The 18,491-nt window shown below is 48.9% G+C and overlaps 1 protein-coding gene across 2 annotated transcripts in view; it reads left to right on the plus strand.

Moving 5' to 3' along the window:
* The first annotated feature begins 6,598 nt into the window (after positions 1–6,598).
* The window catches only part of LOC144944029 (calpain-9-like), a 36,592-nt gene continuing 24,699 nt past the window's right edge, over positions 6,599–18,491 (plus strand). For both annotated transcript variants that reach the window (XM_078872044.1, XM_078872045.1), the window contains exons 1-6: positions 6,599–7,036; positions 13,462–13,531; positions 14,484–14,602; positions 15,567–15,700; positions 16,299–16,467; positions 17,311–17,394. In XM_078872044.1, the coding sequence (XP_078728170.1) occupies positions 6,746–7,036; positions 13,462–13,531; positions 14,484–14,602; positions 15,567–15,700; positions 16,299–16,467; positions 17,311–17,394 (867 nt within the window). In that variant the 5' untranslated portion in view covers positions 6,599–6,745. The remainder of the gene's footprint in view (positions 7,037–13,461; positions 13,532–14,483; positions 14,603–15,566; positions 15,701–16,298; positions 16,468–17,310; positions 17,395–18,491) is intronic.

Raw genomic sequence — 18,491 nt, forward strand, 5'->3', positions numbered from 1 at the left:
CCCCACCGAAATAGTTTTACTGTCGTATGCCCATAATGCAAATTAGTAACTGACTCGTGAAAGGTAACGTGTCATTCAGTTTGCTTACATGTGTAATGCGAGCGTAAATGGGGTTGTTGCTGGGCTCTGGTCCAATCACACGGCCCGGGGTGTTGGGGGGCGGAGCCTGGTCTGTGGGGCGTGTGGGAGGGGCCACCGTTCACCTCGGCTCCAATGGGAGGCGAGGTGAATGGGGGCGGAGCCAGCGGGATAGTATGGGAAGGCCGGATCTGAGGATCCAGAAGGGGAGGAGTCAGGGTCACGTGCGGGGGAATGTATATAAGTGGGAGCCGGAAGAGATCGGGGCAGTCGGGGAAGTTGAGAGGCTGAGCCACGTTGGGTGGTGAGAAAGGATCCGCGCCATCGGCCACGTGGCCGAAGGACCTCTGCACGCCGTCGGCCAGCGGTGTGCGGAGTGCGGGAATAGAGGAGCTAATGGAGGAGCGTGCGGGGCACGCGAGAGAGAGCGTGTGTGGGGCGCACGCGAGACGACACTGGTCCGAGAGGAGGCCAGTGGGGGGTGCGGAGAAGAACCTGAATAAAACACGGACGGAGACCAGCATCGCCTGACAGAGTCTTTTATTACACATGTGTAGTGGGTTCAAGGAGAGTGGAGACGACTTGTAGAGGCAACGCGTTTATTTACAACACCGGTAACAATAGCAGTCTTAACACAAAAGGCAGCAGACCCTTAACCTCCTGCCTGGGGAGGTACGGCCTCCGGGCTAGTGTGCCCTATCATTGGGACCACGGGCTCTCTCTCCTCCGGCTAAGGGTGATCTAGGGGGGGCTATACTGACCCGACCCAGCCAAGGTACGGGTCTCGACCACTGGCCCACTCGGTCCCGGCCCTTACAAGGACGTCAGGGTCTCACCACTGGCCCACTCAGTCCCGGCCCTTACAAGGGCAGCGGGTCTAGGGGTTCCCAGGGTCCTAGGCTAGCTGGTCTTAGGACTGGCCGCGGACTCGTCCAGAGGTCCGGCTTTTATACACCTCCCCATGTGTGTCCGCCCCTAGCCACGCCTCCCTTCCAGAGAGTTCCAGGGGGGGGGGGGGGTCTTGGGGGATCCGAGAACACCCCGCAGCCCCTCCCCTACTTTGGGGCTGGGGAATGTAGCGACCCTCATGCCGGTCCAAGTTACTACCCCTGGTGGGCTCTGTCTGCTACTGCAGGTAAGTACACGTAGCCCATTTACAGCGGTACACATAGAAACACATTCCTGCGGAGGGAGCTGGTAGGAACGTTGGGTTGCTCGGTCAATGGCCAGGGTCAACGGCGGTGTGGTGTATTCTGCAAATATGCCCGACTGTGAGGGCGGGCACAAGCCGGCGTGAGTAGGTTAAATGTTGAGTTTTATAAGGGCACCACGGGGTGACCAGCCCCTCCCCACCCAGCCCCACCCCTCCCATCCCCCACCCAGCCCCACCCTCCCCGCTCAGCCCCTCCCCACCCAGCCCCTCCCCACCCTTCTCACCCAGCCCCTCCCCACCCTCTCCACCCAGCCCGACCCCTCCCAATTTTGGATGCACGACGGACGGACGGACACAATAATCCCCTTTGGGCTGGTGGAACCAGGTGGTTCCTACCAGTATAATGTAATACTGTATTATAGAATCGTGATGTTTGATTGCGATCAATTTCGTTTCCTCAAATGAGTGAACTTGAGAAAAGGTTTTCCCCTTGAACTGAAAGGTTTCAGTTTGGTGTTTTAACATCTTAACACCTGTTTTGTTGCCAGAAAAAAAGTGGGAAAACCTATTCTCATATTTTGGTACTGGCAAAGGAGGTCCCATAATGAGTGAACTTGGTACCAAAGTGGAAAATGATTTGCCACCGACGAGAGTTGTTTGTGTTCCACTGACAACGCAGTATTACCAAATAATCAGAATAACAAGCACATGTTGAATTATACACCTCCTATACTTGTCTCTCACACATTTTTTTACATCCCATCAGCCACGCGGCCTTATTATGGGAGTGTTCTTTTTTTTCATCAGCGCAATTATTTAATCCAAGACAACTCCGGACCCGTTTCAACATTCAATGTCTCATCAGCAGAGTCAGGCTCGCTTGCACCGATGCTGGTGAACTGCCAGATAGAAGACAAGCTCTATGATTTTGGGGCCGTCCATAAATTACGTCACGCGATTTTGGACGATTTTTGACCCCCCCCCCCATCGTCACGCGGCGTCACAAAAAGTCAAACCCCCCCCCCTCTCAAATATGACATCGCAAAGCTCTGCCCCCCCCCCCCCCTAAAATAAAACCTGCTTCAAATCGTTTTAAACTATTGTCATTGTAGTGCGTATTTAATGTGGCGCTGCATTTATAAAAAGTCTATTTAATTATGTAGAACGTATTGTCTATATTTATTTAAAGTTGCGCATTTTGATGTGACGTCACATTTCTCATCCCCCCCCCCTCGTCACACATCGTCACAAATGTCTAACCCCCCCCCACCCACTAGGTGCGTGACGTCATTTATGGACGGCCCCTCACATCGCTGAACAAGAAATACTTGTTCAAATTGCCACCCTGTAAAATCAGCCTGGGGTGGTGATCATCTCCGCCAGTGATGGAAATTCCACGTTCTCAGGACGAGGGACATCCATAAAACCAGTTTAACCTTTGCACAAATTGGTAACTATTGCATCAACCGTGACGGAAATTTTGGACCCATGAAGTAACCTTCACACACGCGGCTAGTCTCTACGTTGTGTTGAAGCTAAGAAAAATAAGGGCATAATATTTAAAGTAATCAGTCAATACCCAAAGTGTGCTGTGTGGGTTATTACATTGCAGAATCATCGTCAAATGGAGGCATGGGGATTGTCTTCATCCAGCAATGTGTGGTGGTGGTGGTGGTATTGAAACGCGCGCACACCAGCTCTGGTTAACTCCCATTACTTACCTGTGCGGGGCGGTTGTGATATCCCTATCCGGGGCCCCTCTCGGGGGAGGGGGCTGGGGGGTGTGTGTGATCCCACAGAACCCCGCCCCTCGGTGGGGAATTGTATAAAAGTCGAGACCCTGAGAGAGAGAGTTCAGTTGGGACAAGCCGAAGACGAAGAACCAGCTGAAGACCGAAGTCCAGCTAGCTAAACCCTGGGACTCCTCTGATCCGCTGTCCTTCTAAGGGCCGGGCAGAGCAAGCCAGTGGTGCGACCCAGATCCTCGGAGCCGATGTCCTTGCAAGGGCCGGCTTCGTGTGGCTGGTGGTCGAGACCTGTGCCTTGGCTGGGCCAGGTCAGGTAGTCCCTTGAGAGTAAGCGAGTCAGATTGGGAATACCTCCCTTGAGAGTAGCGGGTGAAGAGGCCGTTACCTCTTTGAATGTGAAGCTGTAATAAATACGTGTTGCCTCTACTCAACCGTCTCTGTCGTCACGGTGCCCACTACAAATGGATTCAAGTTTATTTTGTTTAACCAAGATTTAAAACTCAAGAGACCAGGCTGAGTCTCATTTGCAAGCGTGACAAAGGGGTCACAGAAATGACAAAAGCAAAAACAAACAAAAGTACATAAATGAAGTAAAGTAACCCTATGGGGACGTCCATAAATGACGTCACGCACCTAGGGGGGGGGAGTGGTCAGACATTTGCGACGAGGTGTGACGAGGGGGGGGGGGGTGTTTGAGAAATGTGACGTCACATCAAAATGCGCAACTTTAAATATATATAGACAACACGTTCTACTTAATTAAATATACTTTTTAATACATGTTTTCTACTACAACATTAGAGCGCAGCGCCACATGTTTTCTTTTTTTTTTTGGGGGGGGGCAGAGCTTTGTGACGTCATATTCGAGGGGGGGGGTCTGACTTTTTGTGGCGCCGTGTGACGACGGGGGCGGGGGGGGGTCAAAAATCGTCCAAAATAGCGTGACGTCATTTATGGACGGCCCCTATCACGCAAATAATCTAAATTATTGCAAATGTAAATCAATGATAAATCACGTAGAGGCACGTGTAAAGATGATCGCCCTTTGCCAACACGCTGCTGGGTGGTGGCCTTCCCCCGCACCACTGCGGGTCTTGATGGTTATTTCACCATACTTCACCACGCTGGTCAGTGCGAGCTCGCGAAGGTGGGGGACGCGTGAACGCGGATGAACGCGGGAGCAAAGCCTGGCAGGAACAGAGAAAAATGTTGGTGCACTGCCCTCTGCTGCCCATCACGTAGCGTAGTCCAGAAGACTGCTATGCCATGGTGATCCAATCTTGCTTCCAAGATTTGACGTGATATGGCGTGCATTCCGGGTGATTGTTAAGGTAATTTTACACCTGGTACGATGTGTATATATCGCCACTGGGGAGACAAAGGCGGTCGGGCGTGGTGCTGGCCACCCACCCCCCTCGTGTGCCCTTACGGCCTTCTAAGGTTTTCGCTAGCAGCATTTCCCCCAATAGTCCTGTTAAGGCTACACGAGGGATCTTTTTCCTTGCATTGTACGACCTTTGAAGAAGCTGTTTGGCTGCATAACCCAAATACAACTTTAAAACCTGATCCCACAGACGATGTAATTACATACCTGGACAAATGGGTGGGTTACGCCCGGCACTGTCACCACTGAAAAAGACAAAATACAGTGCAGCACCTTCTTCTTTTGCTCCGTCAGATAATAATGTGATAATACAAATAACAACTTCAACTTGTAACGCGCGCAGCATTCGCTCGCGCTCCAACAGAGGGAACGACTCGGGTGCGAGTAGGAACCGCAGACAAGGTGGGAAGGCGGCAACAGCAGCCACACCAAATATTCCCACCCCCCCCCAAGTTCTGCAGTCCTCGATATATTATTCTAAAAGATCTTACCAGCCAATCAATTACTGTTTAACACGTACGCTTTCGCGACCAACATCATCCATAATACAGGGTTTTTTTTTGGGGGGGGGGGGGGTTAGATCGCGTAAATATGTCTGTTTACACGTGAGTGGAAATCAGAGTGCCCGGAGAAAACCCCCGCCTGCAAGGGGGAAACACTCTATCCCATACCGATGGAACAGGTGAGCCAGGTTATGGGCGCCGCTGCGTCCTCGGGAAGGAAGCTCAACAACATTTTTGTGATTCACCAACTCTCGCCTCCCTCCACAATTGCGGAATTAGAGGCGTGCGACGCAACCGTCGAAACTGATCGCGGGCCACACAATGACCCGCCCTCTTGCATCATTAAACGAGAAGCATTTGAGATATTGACCGGGCCACTTCGGCCGTACTCCCGGCCATATGAATGATGGCAGAGTCTTGACTGTGGCGTGGCGTGTCTCGGAAGGGTGCTAAATTGCCTAGAAACACAGTCACACACGAACCGTTCCCCCAGGGCGAGGGGATGGTCTTAACTCGTTTCACACGTTCACGCACACACATACGTTGGCAGAACCCGTTCAGAATCAGAATTTTTATTTATACCGGAGGAATCCGATGGGCTACAGCGTTCTTTTTCACAGGTGTCGAGTAAGTGGCCGGTCAGAACGTTACAGCAGCAAACAATACACAACACGATAATATGAGTGCAAAGTATAGGAAAGGTAAACACATCGGAAGTAGATCTTTAGTTCACCAGGTTCAGAGCGCACCAACGCGCCGCCGCTCCAAATAGTCAACGTGAGTTAAAAAAGGACTGCGTTGACAGAGTTGAAAAAAATAGTATTAATCACCTAACCACAATGATGATTAGCATCGCTTTAATTACCCGCACTGACCAATGGTGCGGTGAAGTATGGTCAAACAACTCCCATGGCCGACACGACGTGGAGAGGGCATTCATTCAGCAGTGGAGAGATTATGGCTGGTTATTATGACAATGACGAATGCTAGATTTGAAGCTTTCGTGACTGCAAGGATTCATACTCTTAGGTTTTTTCGGTAAAGTCATACAGCTGTCGTGGCTGTGACGGTCCCACATGAAGACGGAAGCTTGTGTTGCCTCCGAAACGTCGTGAATTTTTTAATTTGTCTTATTTTACTTTTATTAATTTAAAATTTTTACCTACGTGACTTTACCGAAAAAACCTAAGAGAATGACGAATGCATTTTCTTAACTCTGGTCGAGTTTAAGAAGCAATGCATATTTAGTGGCTTTTGGCTGCATCGCTGTGCAACAGAGCCGAATTTCTCACTGACCGTAATGAATCAAACTGCGCGTGACCAATAGCCACTGCCGGACCTAATTACAGCCGGAGGCTGTCCCAGGGCAGAGCTCCTTAAAATCTTCCCCCTTCCCCGCTGCCGGAGGAATTTTTGAAACATTTTTTTTACCCTGGCCACAGCTGTAGCGAGGGGCATACTGCACATACAAAAGTATATTTTCCGGGTCGCAGAGCTGGGTGAAAAAAATCCCTGACTGTTGCATGGCAGAGAGAGAGAGATGGGGTGGGGTGGGAGCTCTGTGCTTGACTCGGATGGGTGGAGTCGCAACCCGGACCAGCCCAAACCAACCCAGCCCAGTTTTTTTTTGTTCCCTGCGCTCTCGGCAACAACTAAAGCGCATTAATAATGAAATAAAACACAACACAAACTCTGTTTCCCCGCATGACGTGTATCCTGCACGGAGCAAAGCGCACTCACAACCACAGGCAGCATCGCGATCATCATCACAATCACACGTTGACAGCTTATAAGCTAGCTAGACAGCCAAGCTTGGCTAACTAATTCCCCACACACACTAACAGGCTGCTACGGGGAACTCGAGAAGTTTTCGTAGAAGATGGCATTCTTCTCGACAGACAATCTAGGTGCCGGCGGTCGAGGGGGGAACGCGTCCGCTCTGCAGAATCCCGCGGCCGTGTTCGGTCCCCAGGAGCCCGGGGCCTTCAGCAACAGCGCCATCAGGAACAGGGGTGCCTTCGTGTGCCAGACGAAGCACAAGGCTTTCGCGGAGCTGAAGAGGGAGTGCCTGGCGAAAGGTGCCCTCTTTGAGGACGCGGAGTTCCCGGCCACGGACTCATCCCTGGGTCCGTCCTTCTCCGGACAACGACACCAGTGGAAGCGACCGCAGGTAAAAATGCATTTTCACAATGATATTCATCACGATAATCCATCATCAAATATCATCATCATTGAGATGTTGCCGTTGTGTGATGGAAAGTTAGCACACTGGACTTGTAATCCAGAGGTGTGGCCGGTCAGATTTCGGTCGATGTCCCGGTGCGCCGGTTGAAATAAATTATAAGTTTTGTTTAAATTCCACCCGCTCCATCATTCATCAGTGGATTAACAAAGGTGCGTAAGTGTACACCATTATCATCATACCCAAGATACGAACACTCAGTGCGTTATCACCATCAGTGTGTTATGGCCTTTAAAGTTTTCAATAGCACAGCGACCATGTGCGTGTCGGCGTGACGCTACCGTTGAGAGAGTCACCCTCATCAACATGATGTCGGGAAGGAGTAAGAACACTGTTGCAGATGATCCTCCTGTCATCGCCATCATTAGCATCATCATCTTGTCAGAAGTAATGGCACCGTAGATGGAAGCTCCATTATCAAGATGAAACAGAAGTGCTGTACTGTAGAGTGTATCTCATCATCCGCGATTGAATTACAACAAGGTGAACATTGTACCGTATTAGTACACACATTCACATCACTGTCAGGCGTAAGAGCACGATCATAGAGTGCATACTCATAATCGTCACGACTGTCCTCTGAAATTCTTCACCGGCCACCAGCAAGCCCTCATCCAGCAGTGGAAGCGCTTAGAAAGTGTTCAAAAGTAGTTAAATGATCCATCGCTTGATTGAATGGCATGTACACGCTTCACAAAGTCTCAATTCATAACCGCAGTGCCCGTCACACCGAGGCTCAAAGAATGATCATGACACTTTCACTGTCACTTGTAATTCCAGATTCCTGAACGTGTGCTTGTGTTGCATAAGCAGCTCACTTCTGATTATGAACCAGGTCGCAAATATTTAGACAAATGTCCGTTTCTGTCGCATTTTACCAACCTCATCATACCATCATCAGCCATGGTCGATCTACCGCTCGATGAAGCCGCCACTACACCTCATGATCCTGCGATAATCCGCCTCGCCACCTGCACATTAACGGATTTCATTGTTCGATCCCGTCGATGGATGTCCTTCCTCACGCGTGTTCAATTCCTTGGCCGCCATACCGTCAGAATTCCTTGATCACTGCCCGCCCGCAATCCCCTTCTGGAGACGTGCCCAGCCCAAGCCTTACTTAGTGCCTCCGGTTTAGCACGGTTGGTTACGTACGGTGCGAAAGAAGTTCAACATACGTACACACATAATGCTGCCGAGATCGGATTATATTGTCTAATCCAGTGTTCCTCACCAATTTTCAGAGGTGGGGGGGGGGGTGGCACTTTCGCCGATAAGACATCATCAGTGTGAGGGCCGGCACACCACCTGCAAGGTGGCGGTGTTGTCACTCGTTGTGTGCTGTCGGGGGCCCGCAGGTCAGGGGCCGCATAAAAGGCCACCAGGGGCCACACAAAAGGCCAACAACATGTTCCTATTTCGATTTAAAGCTTTCGTGACTGCAGGGATTCATCTTCTTGGTTCTTTCGGTAAAGTCACGTAGAATGGAAATAATAAAATAATAAAAATAAAACATAATAAAATAATCCTCACGACGTTTCGGCCACAACGCAAGCAGCCGTCCTCAGGTGAAGAATAGGTCTGTCGAGAAGACAGAGTCTGAATGAAACAATCCCAGGCTGGTTGTTTCATTCAGACTCTGTCTTCTTTATTATTTCCATTCTACGTGACTTTACCGAAAGAACCAAGAAGAACATGTTCCTATTATATCTTTCAATAGGAACAACTTTTAAAAAAAAAAGTTAATTAGCCAATAGGGATTCCGGCCCACGTAGTTTTTTGTTTGTTTTACGAAGTGATTAGCTGGTTAAACAATCTCGTGATACTGCCTTGACGAGATGTGCATACGGACATATAACCAACACTCAAACAAATGTGTCAAATCACTGCCCTAAGAGAAAATGTATTTTTTAAAAAGATAAAATGTCGGGCAACGTCTCTTCTCCATAGCACAGCAATGATTCGCTTCGGGTGCACGTTACGGCATGGAGGGGGGGGAGGGAGGTTGTCTGAATTCCAAGACAAGAATTTTACGCACAACGCTGTTAATTTAAAACATACACACACACACGACAGCTGATTTTGAAGTCTGACATGAACACAGCACGGTGAGAACAGAGCGAGCAGACTAATCATCCGCCATGGTCAATCCACTGCTGGATGAAGGCTTCGCCAAGCCGGGCGGTGGTGGTGCACGCCCGTAATCAAAACCGTGGAGGCGAGGGTTTCGTGGATCACACACAAATGTCGCAGAAACTCCCTTCCCGTGCGTGTCGATGGAGGAGCCGTTGCCCTTGCTCGCCGGGAGAAAGTGTTACAGCTCGGTGCGGACTCCCACCTGTTCCATCTGTATGGGATGGAGTGTTTCAACCCCTTCCACGCGCGGGGTTTTCTCCCGGCGCTCTGATTTCCACTCACATGCAAACAGCCATTGATTAAATTTCGATTGAAAGCTTTCGTGACTGCAGGGATTCATCTTCTTGGTTCTTTCGGTAAAGTCACGTAGAATGGAAGTAATAGAACAGGTCTGTCTTCTCGACAGACCTGTTCTCCACCTGAGGACGGCTGCTTGCGTTGTGGCCGAAACGTCGTGAGAATTATTTTATTATGTTTAATTTTTATTATTTTATTATTTCCATTCTACGTGACTTTACCGAAAGAACCAAGAAGATGAGCCATTGATTACTCTTTGGTTCTTTCGGTAAAGTAACGTAGAAATAAAAGAAATAATAGAATACGACGTTTCGATTGCAACACAAGCCATTGATTGGTTGATAACATCTTTATATATATAGAACAGCGAGGTCACCGCCTGGCTGCCTTCCGGCTTGTCTGTGCTTCCTCGGCGATTTCGAGACGCAGTTTTGAGTGAATGACGCTTTGTTAAACTTAAAATTATAAAACACGAGGCCGCAGTCACCGCTCACGCAACTACGGTTGAGTATTGCAACCTCTGATTTTCTAAATTTCGTGTGCTATTGAACCCGCGTATTCATCGCATCATCTATCGGTGTACTTTGCCGATAAATAATCAAGTTGCACATAATGGGCGTGCAACAACTGACCACCCCCAAATATTTAATCGATTGTCACAATTCGTATCTGTTGTATATACTGTTAGAGCAATAGCGTCACGTGCCTCACCCCTCTAGCCACCAGAGGCCGTTATATTGACCGACAAAAATCGATTCTTCAATTGAATCGTCACCATCATACGTAAATGATATAGAGGAATTTAGTAATATGCTAAATTCCTCTGTTGATATGCAAATTCCTTTGTCAAGGCGCCCTTCCTCCCCTAACCCAGCTTAAATATACGCTGCCAAACTTGGTGGTGTTCATTCAGACGCTGTCTTTCCGACAGACCTGTTCTTCACCTGAGGACGGCTGCTTGCGTTGTGGCCGAAACGTCGTGAGAATTGTATTTTATTGTTTTATTTGTATTATTTTATTATTTCCCTTCTACGTGACTTTACCGAAAGAACCAAGAAGATGAATCCCTGCAGTCACGAAAGCTTTAAATCGAGATATAGAGGAAATTATTGTTATATACTCCCTACTGTGTACACATGTGTACCGGGAACACACAGACCCATGTAAGAGAACACTAGAGTGTGTGTTGAAGTGGGCACAGCAATACATCTGAAGCCACGACGCTAGTTACTGTTGTTGCTCCCCACGGAAGGCAGATCAAATTCAGAAATCCCTCGACGCAGTGGTTAAACGCATCGTGCCATGAAACCGGTTACCCGAGTTCCATTGGCAACCACAGCCGATGTCCGATGTCCTGGGATTAGGGGCCGTCCATAAATGACGTCACGCACCTAGGGGGGGGGGGGTCAGACATTTGTGACGATGTGTGACGAGCGGGGGGGGGGTTTGAGAAATGTGACGTCACATCCAAATGCGCAACTTTAAATAAATATAGACAACACGTTCTACTTAATTAAATAGACTTTGTAATCAATGTTTTCTCCTACAACATCAGCGTGCAGCGCTACAATGACAATAGTTTAAAGCGATTTGAAGCATGTTTTATTTATTTGGGGGGGGGGGGGGCAGAGCTTTGTGACGTCATATTTGAGGGGGGGTCTAACTTTTTGTGACGCCGTGTGACGAGAGGGGGGGGGGGTAAAAAAATCGTCCAAAATCGCGTGACGTCATTTATGCACGGCCCCTTACCACTTCAACAACCCGCACCGGTCAGCGCGGTCAAGTTATGGGGGAAAACAACTCCATGTGCATCATGGGGAGGCCTTCATCCAGCAGTGGATCGGCAAAGTGCTGTCACAGATTCACTTTCGCACGTTTGATTAGCGTCAACGGCACCCTTGGCCTGCGTCCCGACACACTGCAAGATGCCGCTTGCCCAGAGCCGCAAGACGCCACTTGCCGTGGAACTGCCGCGAAGCTGACAACGCCCTGGCCATGTCAACCCACGCCTCTGACAATGCAGTGTCCGCGCTGTGTAGCGGCATGCCTGAGTAGAGACCAACGTTCCGTGGAGAAAGCGGAGTGAGACTATTTAAATGTAACGAACGCCACTGTACGCTCCCATTATTTGCGTTGCGTGCTTGAATGGGGAATCGTGCGAACATTTTATTTATTTATTTTACCAGCTAATGCCCCACTGAGCTATACGGCTCTTTTGCAGAAGCGGCCTGGCCACAAATGATAGCGCAACGAAGTTGCTTATCACGTGGGAATTGATCGCAGCCAAATACTCGGGCCTACGATCAGCACGGTTTGTTACATACAGAAGTTCAACATTCATACATGCTATATACATACTCCCCCTGAACTTGTATTTAAGAACTTGCATCTTGGAATCCCTGCCTCACTTGATACAGCAAATCTGGCTGTGACGGTCCCACCTGATGACGGAGACTTGTGTTGCCTCCGAAACGTCGTGATTTTTATTATTATTAATTTTAATTTTATTTTTTACCTACGTGACTTTACCGAAAAAACTAAGAGTATGAATCCTTGCAGTCACGAAAGCTTAAAATCTAGAATTCATACATACTCTAAACGCACGTTTCTAATTTCCATCATGGTGCTGTTCGTAAGAGGCGGCCATGGAGTAATTGGTGACCACAATGGAATTCCAATGCAAAGGTCCCCGGTTCGTTTTTGTTCTCCAGGCACGGGTAGTTGAAACAATGTGGAATTTCCTTAAATCCTCACCGCCGCATCTGTCCATCCAACTGTTCGGTGGGGGTAAAGTGTCGGCAACTCCCATCTTTTACAAGACGATCGACCACAACGTGGAACAGCTGGCCAAAATACCATCGAGGGCAGGTGTGAGCAAGCAAAATAACAAGAAGAGCTATTTTCTTCGAAGTCGGTTAAAAAAACCCTACATATTTCGAGAGCTGCAACGCGTGTGAATACAACGGGACGGTACTTAATGAATACCGTCAAGCAGAGGTGGGACAAAGTCATTGTTATGCAAGTCCAAGTCGAGTCGCAAGTCATCAAATTCATGACTCGAGTCTGACTCGAGTCCAAGTCACATGACTCGAGTCCACATCTCATAGGTGGGACAAAGTCATTGTTATGCAAGTCCAAGTCGAGTCGCAAGTCATCAAATTCATGACTCGAGTCTGACTCGAGTCCAAGTCACATGACTCGAGTCCACACCTCTGCCGTCAAGCCATGTGTTTTTGTAATCACTATTCTGAAAATAATTAGGAGGAATTTATTTTATACCTACGTGACTTTACCGAAAGAACCAAAGAGCATTGGATCCCTGCAGTCACGAAAACTTCAAATCTAGAATAATTAGGAGGGTTGTTTTTGTTAAGGTGTAATTATAGTGTCGGGAGAGCCTCGAAGCGCATTCGTCTCCGAAGCTGCAGGTAACCGACCTCTGACCTCCTTCTGACGGTGGGGTAGAGTGGCGGGCTTCTCGAGAGCTGCCTGTAGTGGAGGCTCTTTTTAAAAATCCTTTATATTAAGTTCACTTGCTTGCTTGCTTGCACGCTTACGACCGTGCAAATCTTTCGGTCGTTTTTTAACCCACTTCCCATGGTCCAATCGAGCTGACATTTTGCACACAGACTCGTTGTGCATGACAATTTATTTTCGTGAAAATTTTTTTCCATAACTTTACACTTTTTAGGAATTTTTGTAAAATATTGAATTACCAATTGCTTAATGGTGGCAGGCAATCATCTGACCCATAGGTGGCAGCCATCTCAAGCCAGAGGACGAGAGGACTCTAGCCGCCACGCATATAAAGGATTTATAGTGAAAAACTTTGTTTTTACGGGTTCATTTTTTGCCGGCCAGCAGTGGTTTGAGCGAGAAAATGTGCAGGGCTGCACCTTTACACCTTGCACTGTTTGCAGGAGATCGTTCAAAACCCGGAGTTCATCGTGGATGGTGCCACAAGAACGGACATTAAACAGGGCGCTTTGGGTAAGGCACGTGGCAGAAGATGAAATTGTAACATCGTGTGCGTGTGTGTGAGCTGAATGGGGCGTGGTAGTATATCGGTTAGCGCTCTGCGCTACGAACCCAGCGACCCGAGTTTGATTCCCACCACTAGTGACAATTATCTGAACTGGTCCTGGGGCTCCCCTACATCGATTCAGCCTCAAATGAGTACTCGGTGTGGTATGTTAGCATCGCCGCTAGGGAGACAAAAGCGGGCGGGCGTGGTGCTGGCGACCCACCCCTCATGTGCCGTGCCAGCCTTCATAGGTGCTCGCTAACAACCCTTTGCCCAAAAGTCTGCTAAGACTACACGGGAGGTCTTTTCCTTTATCCCATATAACAAATGAACACTCATTACAACTAGGATAATGACAATGTGTGTGTGTGTGCGTGTCCTTTGGGATGGTATCTGCAAGCCATCTCAGTTCGCCCATAACACCTGGGGCTGTTCCTTGACCTCCTGTCAGCGAATCTTCGATGCTTCACATGGCCTCGATTTTGTACCGAGATTTATTTTGAGTGTCATTGCATGGTCACGAGCACAACCATCACCACCACGACCACATAGTCCATGTTTCATTTGTCGCTACCACCTGGGCTGGCATCACTTTCGTGGCCCCACATTTCCTTACGTGGCCGATAACTAACAGTGAATTGATTTCACAACCATTTGAAATGAATGGGGCTTGTCAGGTAATTAACTCTTATTGGCCATATAAATACATCGATACTGCTAAAGCTTTGCAGCCGTAGGTGGTACCAATTTCTGCACTGGCCCACGGAGCAGGCAGTGCAGCGCCAGGAATGCACTGTTGCTCTAACAAGCTCAGGGCAAGTGGGACCGAGGCTGAGTGCATCTCACACCCCCCCACAACCCCCCTGCCACCTGCGTCTCGACTGAACCGACCGCTCTGAATTCCGCGCGGTTCACCAGGTGACTGTTGGCTGCTGGCTGCCATCGCGTCACTGACACTCAACGATCAACTGCTGGCGAAGGTGGTGCCCCCGGGCCAGAACTTCAGGGATGGCTACGCTGGAATATTCCACTTCCAGGCAAGTCTCTCAATATACACAGGGAGATCCATTTAGAGATAATAAAAAGTCAATAAGTGATGTATGTGTATCAATAGACCTCCTTTGCCAGTACCAAAATATAATAATAATAGGGGTTTTCCCCTTTTTCTGGCAACAAAACTGAAACTTTTTTACGAGGATTCATGTCTGCATTAACCACAATACTTGCAGGCGTTTTGGCGTCCTCTGCATTTTGACTGCAAGTATTGTGGTTAATGCAGACATGAATCCATCCCTTAAAAAGGTTTCATTTTGTTGCCAGAAAAAAGGGGAAAAACATATTATTATGTTGTATGTGTATTTATGAAAAACCCTATTATTATGTATGTGTATTTACGTATATTGTGGGGAGCGGTAGTGTATCGGTTACCGCTCTGTGCTACGAACCTAGCGACCCAACTTTGATTCCCTCTCACGGCCAACACCAGTGGCAATTATCTGTACCGGTCCTGGGTCGGCTCAGCCTCAAATGAGTAACTGGTGCAGTGTGTAAACATCACCACTGCGGAGACAAAGGCGGCCGAACGTGGTGCTGGCCAACCACCCTCTCATGTGCCGTGCCGTCCTTCATAGGTGCTCGCTAACAGAACTCGTCCCAACAATCTGTTAAGGCTATACCAGGGATCTTTGTCTTTGTAGGGAGCGGTAGTGCAAAGGTTAGCACACTGCTCAATGAACCCGGCAGCCCGAGTTCAATTCCCGCTCATGGCCAACATCAGTGACGATTATCCGAACCGATCATGGGAAGTCGACACAGCCTCAAATGAGTACCTTGTGCGATGTGTAACCATTGTCATTGTGGAGACAAAGGCGGTCGGGCGTGGTGCTGTCCACCTAACCCCTCATGTGCCGGGCCAGCCTTTATAGGTCCTTGCTAACAACATTTGCCCCGACAGTTTCTTCAGGCTAAACGGGGGCCTCTTTGTCTTCGTGTGTGCAAAAGTTCTGGCACTTTGGAGAGTGGATGGACGTCTTCATCGATGACCGACTTCCAACGAAGAATGGGCAGCTCGTGTTCGTGCACTCGGCCGACAAGCGCGAGTTCTGGAGCGCGCTGCTCGAGAAGGCGTACTCCAAGTGAGGATCATCATCATGAGCATCTCCACGAGCCTTGATCTGTCGACTTCTGAATGAGGGTCTTCTCCTCACACTGCTCGTTTGGCTGCCACTCTCATCATCTCCCCTTCTTGCCACGATGTGCCATACCCAAGCCAACTTATTTTTATAAAAATCAATGTGATGTCTACAACTTGTATATGTTCTATGTATGTGTTTTTTTGTTTGTTTTCTGTGCCTCAGTCGAACTCCAGGCACGCGCCTCTCCATGCTTCTTTGCACCATTTTCAACTTCCGTAAAAAAAATGTGCGAGCGGCAATATTTTCGATCCGATCCATATGGCATAGTAGATCTTTACTCATGACGAGCAAACAGTACGCGAGCTTGGGCAGGACACGTTGGTGGAAGGGATGATGGCCGGTGGCCAAGACTAGCGATGTAGTGGAAGCCAAAGGAACACTCCTAAGCAGATTTCCGCCGTGGCGACAGCGACAAAATCGACGCAACCCGCTTAGACGGACCGCTGCATCGAAGGATCTCGAGCGATGCCGTCGGCTTGTGGAGGACTTCATCCAGCGGTGGATTAAACCTGGCTCGTGTCCACCGCACGGCACACAGGCTCAACGGCTCTTATGAGGCGCTCAAGGGCGGCAGCATTGCGGAGGCCATGGAGGACTTCACGGGGGGCGTGTACGAGCTGCTCGAGCTGAAGACCGCTCCACCCGACCTGTTCCGCATCATGTGCAAGGCGCGACAGAAGGGCTCCATGATGGGGTGCTCCATCGACGTGCGTGGAACTCCAACCCTGACCCTGGCGCAGACTCCAACTCCCAGCTCTGACCCTGACCTAGATTCCAACCCTGGCTACAATGCTAACCCTGATCCAAACTCCAACCCTGGCTCTAACTCTGACCCAATCTTCAACTCCCAGCTCTGACCCTGACCCCAATTCCAACCCTGCCTTTAACCCTGACCTAAACTCCAACCCCCAACTCTGACCCTGACCCCAATTCCAACCCTGGCTCTAACCCTGACCCAGACTCCAACCCCCAACTATGACCCTGACCCCAATTCCAACCCTGGCTCTAGCCTGAACTCCAAACCTAACTCCAACTATGAGCCTAAACCAATATCAACTCTAAACCTGGTCATAACCCCAGCTCTAACCCACCTCTCACCCGACCTTTATTCTACCTCACAATAATAACAATGGTGATTATTTGAATGATGAATATGCTATTATTTAATTTATTATTTTATCTTTAGACGTGACTTAACCGAAAGAACCAAAGAATAATTCCTGCAGTCACGAAAGCTCCAAAATTAAGAATGAATAAGGGTCTTCGGTAAAGCTGTTATCTTAAAAAAACGACGATTATGATAATGATGTGATACACTGTACGATAGAGTATATCACATCATCTTGTGGTGATTAGCACATTCGGCTACATATGCTGCGAAAGAAGTTTCAACATACATACATTACCTAGACTATATACCGATGATATGTACACTGGGACGATGAGCGCCGTGCTGTATGGCCATCATTACGGTTGAGGTGGTTGTTTGTGTGCAACTGTAGCGTCTAAACATGGTGGGTCTCCTGCTGCCTCCCCCCCCCCCCCCGCAGGTGACGAATGCCTCCGAGTCTGAGGCGCGGACGTCAAATGGTCTCGTGAAGGGCCACGCGTATTCCATCACGGGGGTCGATGAGGTCAGAGCACAAAGCAACGTTACTCGTCTGTGGCTCCGGGAAAGCCCTCGCCGAGTCTCAAGGCTTTTTCTTTTTTTCAAACGAGGGTCCTGCATTCGGACTAATTCCATATTTAAATGAGGGATCTGGTGGTAATTTCGCTTCACGTGGCAGGAAGCCAGAATGCCCGGGAGAAAACCCGCCCTGAGTGTGAGGGGATAACACAGTCGTGTTTACGAACCTATTTGCTGTACTGCCACATGCTGATCACAATCGCAGCCCAGTCGATTTAAAAAATTTCAGAGCGCATTAAAATGAGCTCCGCCTGACGCACCGTCCCTGCCTTGAATCTGCATGGCTTAGACGTGCGCACCACCACGTCCTGCCCAGTGGTAACGCACCGAGCCATGAACCCGGCGACTTGAGTTCGAGAAGGGAGATGTAGGGTGGTGAGGAGGTGGGGGGACGGGGGCAAAGAGAGAGCAACACGGGAGAGAGCAGAGCAACACGGTGGCACAGCAGGTGAAAACAAAACAGCTAGAGCCCAGCAACGGCAACAAACAACTACAAACAACAAACAACAACAGCATCCCAGGCACAGCCAAGGCAGCCAGGACAGCATCAAAGATTCCCAGGGCTTTCACAGGGTGGCATTTTTATAGGCATTATAGATTTAAATATGTTGTTATTGAATACTGGGTGCCAGACTCCAATGTAATGTATTCTTTACAGGGCCTACTATACACAGTCAAGGAGATGCTACCATGGTGCAAAGGTTCATGCGCTGGACCTGCAATTCACAGGTCACCCGTTCAATAGCCTCTGTCCACCCAGCAGTACATCACGAATATCTCCACCAGACAAAAAACGGTCAATAGCAGGGTGCGTGTGGTGGGGTAAAGTGCGCAGGGACGTGCGGTCAGGGGAGGCAGGTGAGGCAGAGCCTCACCTGTCAAACGCCAATGAAAATAGCTGTTACGAAAAGTAAAAAAAAAGAATAATCAAATTAAAAAAATATTAAGATTTTTCCACTGATCTGTGTTATAAATGTCATTTCTGTATGATTCCAATCATTTTTATAGTCAAAATCGCCAAATGTGCGGAGCTCGGGGGCAAAT

The sequence above is a fragment of the Lampetra fluviatilis genome, chromosome 33, assembly GCF_964198595.1.
Source record: "Lampetra fluviatilis chromosome 33, kcLamFluv1.1, whole genome shotgun sequence".
Lineage (NCBI taxonomy): Eukaryota > Metazoa > Chordata > Hyperoartia > Petromyzontiformes > Petromyzontidae > Lampetra > Lampetra fluviatilis.